Genomic DNA, 7,255 nt, shown 5'->3' on the forward strand with positions numbered 1-7,255 from the left:
ATTCATTTAGAGTGAGAGAAACTAGCTCTGGCAGGACAGCATGGGACCGAACCCCAGGAAACAGGCAGAGCTGGGAAAGCGGCACTATGGGTGAGCCACTCCAAGGTGAATTCACTCCCAAACACCTCCGTTCCTGTTTATTCAATAGCCATTTTTAGCACTCTTTGTAAAGCTAATCATAAGATTGCAGTGAACCATTTATGGAGTACATATGATGTACTAAGCAGTACATTTAGGAATTTACTTGCATTATCTCATTTAGTTTACACATCATTCTTATGACGAAGAGACTTTTACTGCCCTCTCTTCAGGATGAAGAGAATGGAGTCTGAGAGGTAAGCCCAAAATTATGTAGCTTGAAAACAGCAGAGCTGGAACTTGAATACAGAACTTTCTACAGTTAAAAGAAAAAAGAGACTTCTGAGCAGCTTAACTCATCTGCCACAGTGAAAAGGATATCAAACTAACTCTGGTCTTTGTTATACTCCCAAATTGGGTAACTTCAGAGAAATCTCTTAGGAATCCTGCAAAACTAGATAGGGGCAAGGAGTCTGAACCACTGTTACCATCTCCTAGAAAAGTGGCCTTGGGAAGATGAGAGACTTCCTCTTGCCTTTACATTGCCTTCCCCTTCTCTGGCCTTTCATCTTCACTGCCTTTTCTTTCACAGAAAGCTCCAACGGGATGACCAACATGTACTATACACCTCTTCTCATCTGGGAAGATCTCTATCAACCCCAGGTCCTGTGTCTCCTCACCCTCACTCAGTACTCATCATGTGTCCACTTCAGCAAAGTTAGGCAAAGCATAACATAAACTCTTACTCCTTTCGTTGGACAAATGCTTTGCTCAGTATCATGAATTAAAAACCTTCTTAGAAGAGGAGAAAGAGAACGTACATTCCTTTTGGGTCGTTCTGAAAAAACAAGGAACTCAATGAGTTTGAGATCTATCTCATCCTTTTCACCTAGGATGAGGCAATAAGAGATGTGATCACCTCTAAAACAACCAGTGCGATTTTCCATCGGTAAGGATCACAGTTTCTACCTCCTGTGTGAAAAAAGAAAAGCTCACAGGCCTGCCCATCCATTTCCTACTGTAGCTTACCCACAATTCCAAAAATCCTTTTAATTTAAGCTGGTAGGCATGTGTACTCATCACTTTCAGTGGCTTGTTAACAAGCTGAGCCAAGACCACGGGCAGTGTCAACTGTGCTGCCACGGGACCACAGTAAAAGGTGGAGGGCCCAACCTCCTCCTTTTTTACTACCTTTGAAAAGTAAGGATCCGAGGGGCACCTGGGCGGCTCAGGTGGTTGAGCGTCCAACCTTGGCTCAAGCAATGATCTTGCTGCTTCTGAGTTCAAGCCCTGTGTCGGGTTCTGTGCTGACAGCTGGCAGCTCAGAGCCTGCTTCAGATTCTGTCTCCATCTCTCTGTCCCTCTCCTGCTCCTGTTCCCCCTCCCTCCCCCCAGCGCAAATAAAACATTATTTAAAAAAAACAAAACAAAACTTAAAAAGGATCTGAAATAACTTCTGCCAAAGCCAAGATCCAGGACACCCAGCACAGTGTCAGGAACAAGGGAGTGGTCATCAAGTACATAAGTTCCTCTACCTTCCAAATTTCCATAGGTACAAAGGTCATGCCAGAACTAGACGCCTGCCACCAGCAGGCAATGCAGTAGCCTCTTGTGTGTGATCACTTTGAACCCATGAATAAATGGACCGGTCAAGCCTTCAGAAAGGTAACACATCTAAGTTAAGATGCTCCCAGGCCTACTGAACTGAGGAGTGCTGCAGTAGACCTAAGAGTGCCATCATGGGGCCAATTTTTTGTTTTGTCACCTCACACATACCGTCATTAAAAAACAAAAACACGCTTCCAAAGCAGCAATGGCCTTTTCCCTAAAAAAGAAACAAATCTCTATTTGAAAAGAAACGATGTCATGAAGGGGCGCCTGGGTGGCTCAGTCAGTCATGCATCTGACTCTTGATTTCGGGTCAGGTCATTATCTCATGGTTCGTGGGTTCAAGCCCCGTGTCAGGCTCTGCGCCCACAGCACCCCTCTATGCTCTTTCCAACTTGCATTTTCTCTCTCTCTCAAAATAAACAAACAAGAAAAAAAATTACAATGAAAATGCAAGATACCCAAGACTTACCCTGCTATTCCCAAGAAACCTCGCAAAGGTAACACTCCCCAAATCACACCTAGGACCACAGCGATGATCTGTCGGAACCAGTAGATCACATCTAAAAATTCATCCTGTAGAAAACAGAATGCATGTATTATGTGTTCTCAGTGGGTGCCACATGAGAGCCTTCTGTAAGAGGCGAGAAATAAAGCAAGCTGCTAAACACATCTTCCAGAGAAATTTCTCCAAGAGCAATGGTATGTAGTTTTCTGATCTTCACCTCTTCTTATACTAAAACATGGTTTAAAAAAAAAAAATACATTTAGTTATCTTAAGTGATGACTTCCAGGGCCTGTGTGCTAAAAAAAAATTTAGAAAAATTACTTTTTTTTTAGAACCTTAGAAAAAAATGAAACGGCTTGTGATGAAATGGCTGTGGTAACTGTGCCACTGGCCACAGAAAACTCTTATCCGACCCTCGGAGGAGAGACCTAGACAGACTATCCACAGGCAGAACTGCTGTTAATCGACTCAGCACCATCTTCCTGCACACTGAATTCTGAGTAACTCACAAAAAAGGGTTAGAAACAAGGTGCTGAAGGCAGGTGCCAGCAGATCTCATTTTCATACAAGGCCGTGGAAGACTCAGGTTTCTGACCTGCCCCAGATTGCAGAAACCAGTCTTTGTATAAGGAAAGAAAGAAATGACACAGCAGATCAGAAACGTTTTACAAGAGCTGGGCAGGGCTGGGGGCAGGACAAGGGCACCTTCAGGAAGTGCCTCCCATCCCCCCTTACAGGAACTCCAGGAAAACAGAAACTCCAGGAAGGAAAACCCGCTTCATCAGTCCAGAAAAATAAGGGTAAGACTGCAAACACAACATTGTTTTCAGGCCAACTGAAATCAAGCTGTTTCTGACGGTCCCTTCCCGATCAAGAAGCAGAGTTGGGGAGTGCCTACACTCAGATCTTCTGAAAGCGTGTGACCAGTGAAAACATCCTGAAGCCCCAACCATTCCTCACACACATGGGGCAGCTTCTCTCTCTCTCTCACACACACACACACACACACACACACACACACACACACTCACCTCTGAGAGGTGGTCTCAGTCTCCTCTCTCACAATTACGAAGGCATTCGGGTTTTCTCGTTCAACAGAAAAGCAATGGCAGTGAGCCTCATTACATGCCAAACGCTTTGATGCCCCACGGTACCCGCTTCAGAGCTGTTGAGCCTTGAGTGAGATAATGCACGGAGAGCACCCGGCAGAAAGTATGCAGTGGAGGGCTGCTACCGTTACTGCTCGTGCTAACGACCACATTAAGTAGTTAACTCGGAGAAGACAAGTCACTGACTAAAGATCCTACCTGGAGTAAAAGGCGGAGACTGAATTCAGCTCACTCTCGCCATTCAGGCACACGCCCGGCCCGCGGGTGGCAACTCCTCTGCCCTCTAGTCGCTGCTTCCCGCGTGACTTAGGTGGCTTCACCCTTAAACCACTCCGCGGAGAGCCCCGAGCCCGGCTGTCAGGCCCTGGGCCGCCAAGTTCGCCCGACACCTTTGGGCCACCCGTTCCCCCCTCCGCAACACCCCACACACTCTGCCGCGCCAGACCGGGGACCTGAGCAGGTTCGGGCCTGTCCATTCGGCCCCAAGTGCCAGCCGGCTCCTCGAACCTACGCCCTCGCCAGGGCCCACCGCACCTTGTCCTCCCAGGCCGCGTCGCTCCGCAGCACCTTGCTCCAAACAGAGACTTTGAGGGCCCCGTTGGCCAGCTGCGGCTGAGGCGGTTCCTCCTTTCGCCGCCCGCCGCTCATCCTCCCGTCGCGCCGCCCGGGCCGGGCCTGGGGCGCGCGGGCCAGGCCAAAAGGAGTCGGGGTCTGGAGTCGCGGGTCACGGCGCGCAGGGCGGCAGTGGCAGCGACAGAATCAGCGATCGGGTTCGGTGGCGCGCTGCTGCCGTCTCCACTTGCCCAGGACGCCGGCTCTCCTCGCTCGCTCAGCCGAGACCTGGCGCCGCGGTGGGGGAGAAGCAACGCAGCGCCGCGCGTCCACCCGCCGACGAACACACGTAGCCAATCGGCGGCGGTGCAGCCGTCTGACGAAAAAGAGCAGGCGTCGCCTCGGCGCAAGCGCTCTACGCGAGACGGAAGTGACGGCCGGCTTCCGCTAGGCGCACGGTAGGGTGAGAGGGAAGGGACAATCTAGGTGGGGATGGTGACGCGAGCGCGAGGAGGCGCTGTGGAGGCTGAGGGACGGCGTTTGAGCAGAGAGGCGAGGTTAGACTCGGGGCGTTGCCCAGCCCTTCCCTAGTGAAGCGGGACAGAACGTGGCCCTGTTTTTCTAGAGGCATCCCTTTGGGTCCCAAACAGGCTGCCCAGAATGTAAGCTTTTCTGTATTAATATAGTGTCTCATCGTGGCCCAGCACCCTCTTTTGGCAGCTGTGAGCCCTGAGAGGGATTTTCTAAGGCTAAGTGGCAAGTTGGAACCCACTGAGGACTCCTGGGGCGGGGAGCGGCTTGGTGGGAGTCTAGTAAGTTCTTATTATCTATGAGACTATCTGAGTATTCATCTGAGTATTCAGTATTCTGAGTATTGTGTCCACACCGTGTGCTAGGTCAGTGGTTTACAAAGTGTGTGTCTGGACCACCAGCAGACACATCACCTAGGAACTTGATTAGAGATGCAGATTCACAGACCCCATCCCAGAACTGTGGACTCAGAAGCTGTGGGAGTGGGGCCCATAATCAGCATTTTAATAAGCCCTCCAGGTCGTACCATGTTTATTGTGCTTTGTAATAAGTTGAGACCAAGACACATCACTTCTGTGTCATGGGTTAATAGAGGCAAATTAACTTGCCCAGAATCACTCAACTGGTACCAGACCTGTCTGACTTCAAAATTTGTATTCTTAACCTTAAGTTTTTGGTATCAATGAGGCCAGAACATCCTTTGCATACCAACATTGATGTGTAGTTCTCCACTTTAGGTGAGAAACAGAATCTCTTAGGGATCTTCTTCAGAATTGTGGTTTTCAACCACAACTCAATTTCAAGATCCTCTTTCAATAGATTGAGTGAGGCTGGACCCCAAAGGTGATAGACACAGCAGCAGACATCACTCTGGACCTGGTGGGCCATACACCTGACATGGATGCACACCTTTAGTCCTCTTTCACATGGATTGGTTCTTTTCAGCCCTGCCTTTTTTCTGAACCATTTTCCTTCCCATATGCAAAACTATGGCAAAGCCTAACCAGCTCACTGGAAGCGTACCATTGGTATAAAATCTCTTTTACAGAGGCGCCTGGGTGGCGCAGTCAGTTAAGCATCCGACTTCAGCTCAGGTCATGATCTCACGATTCGTGGGTCGAGCCCTGCTTCGGGCTCTGTGCTGACAGCTCAGAGCCTGGAGCCTGCTTCTGATTCTGTGTCTCCCTCTCTCTCTGACCCTCCCCTGTTCATGCTCTCGCTCTCTCTCTCTCAGAAATAAATAAAACATAAAAAAAAATATCTTTTACAGATTCCCTGGGGGCATGTAGTGGAGACAAACTGATCATTCTGTCAGAATGTTGGAAGAATACCTAGCCCACAGTCCAAGTTGGGTAAGTTTTCAGTCCGCTGGGCTTGGTGGTAAAGGTTTATAATGGGAAGCTTGATCTAGAGGTTGGGAAAGACTGAGCTCTGAAGGAAGAGTGGGAGTTAAGGGGAAGAGCGAGAGGAAGAGAGCATTCCCGGAGATGAAACCATGTCAGTTAATGGTAGAGAATAAAGCCACAAGTTGGGAAAAGAGTGGAAGGGGTATGTTGAAGAATTTGTTTTTGTTTTTTCTAGTTTTATTGAAAAATAACTGACATACATCACTATATAAGTTTAAGGCCTATAACATGATGATTTGATTTACATATATTGCAAAGTGACCATTAAATAGATTTCAGCTAACCTCCATTTCCTCATATAGATACAATGAAAAGAAAGAAGAAAAAAGTTATACAATTTTTTCTTTGTGATGAGAACTCTTAGGATTTATTCTTCTCTATTTTTATTTACTTTTTTTTTTTTTTGAGAGAAGGAGAGCAGGAGCAGGGGAGGGGCAGAAGAAGAGGGACAGAGAATCCCAAGCAGGCTCTTTGATGGGCATGGCTTAATTTCACCACTGTGAGATGGTGACTTCAGCCCAAACCAAGAGTCAGACGCTTAATCGACTGAGCCACCAAGGTGCCCCAGGATTTATTCTTAATTTTCCTATATATCAGTACAGCATTGTTAACTATAGTCATTATGTTGAGTATTATATCTCTACTATTTATTTATCTCAACTGGAAGCTTGTATCTTTTAACCACCTTCCTCCATTTCTCCCCTCCCGTCATCATCAGCCTCTGGTAACCACAAGTCTGAACTCTTTTTCTATGAATTTGTTTTAAGATTCCACATGCAAGTGAGATCATAAAGTGTATTTCTCCATATGACTTATTTCACTTAGCATAATACAATTCCATGCATGTTGTCACAAACAGTTGGACTTAACTTGTTTTTTTGTGGCTGAAATATTCCATGATGTATATACCACCACAACTTCTTTATCCATTCATTTGTTGATGGACACTTAAGTTGTTCTGTGCCTTAGCTATTGTAAATATTGCTGCTATGAATATGAGGGCACAGATATCTTTTTGAGTTAGTGTTTGTATTTCCTTATTTCTTAGTGTTGTATATTCCCAGAAGAGGAATTGCTGGATTCATATGGTAGTTCTGCTTTTATTTTTTGAGGATCCTTCATACTGTTTTCCACAGTGGCTGCCCCAATTTAAATTCCCACTAGCAGTGCCCAAGGGTTCACTTTTCTCCACGTCCACACCAGTATTTGCTATCTCTTGTCTTTTTGATGATGGCCATGAAGAAATTATTTTTATCCCAAGGATGGAGGAAGCCCCAAAAAGGATTTGAACAGGGGAACTAAATTTTTCAGATTTGTATCTTAGCAAGATCATTCTGGCTGCTCTTGGGAGGACAGGATCAGAGTGGGAGACTAGTTTAGACTGTTAAAGTTACTCAGGGGATATAGTGGGGTACTGAAGATGGAGAAAATTGGAGTACAACAGTTCATACTTTTTAAAAAAA

General features: G+C 46.7%; 1 protein-coding gene across 2 annotated transcripts in view; it reads right to left on the minus strand.

The window, feature by feature from the left end:
* Positions 1–4,207, minus strand: part of RAB5IF (RAB5 interacting factor) — an 8,726-nt gene extending 4,519 nt beyond the window's left edge. Inside the window, exons 1-2 of one of the 2 annotated variants that reach the window (XM_077778913.1) lie at positions 3,838–4,207; positions 2,159–2,262 (exon numbers count right to left, since the gene is read on the minus strand). In XM_077778913.1, coding sequence (XP_077635039.1) covers positions 2,159–2,262; positions 3,838–3,951 — 218 coding nt within the window. In that variant the 5' untranslated portion in view covers positions 3,952–4,207. The remainder of the gene's footprint in view (positions 1–2,158; positions 2,263–3,837) is intronic. The other variant, XM_077778914.1, reaches the window with a different exon arrangement.
* Positions 4,208–7,255: the final 3,048 nt, after the last annotated feature.

This window comes from Crocuta crocuta, unplaced genomic scaffold, assembly GCF_008692635.1.
Source record: "Crocuta crocuta isolate KB4526 unplaced genomic scaffold, BGI_CrCroc_1.0 scaffold248, whole genome shotgun sequence".
NCBI classification, from domain to species: Eukaryota; Metazoa; Chordata; class Mammalia; order Carnivora; family Hyaenidae; genus Crocuta; species Crocuta crocuta.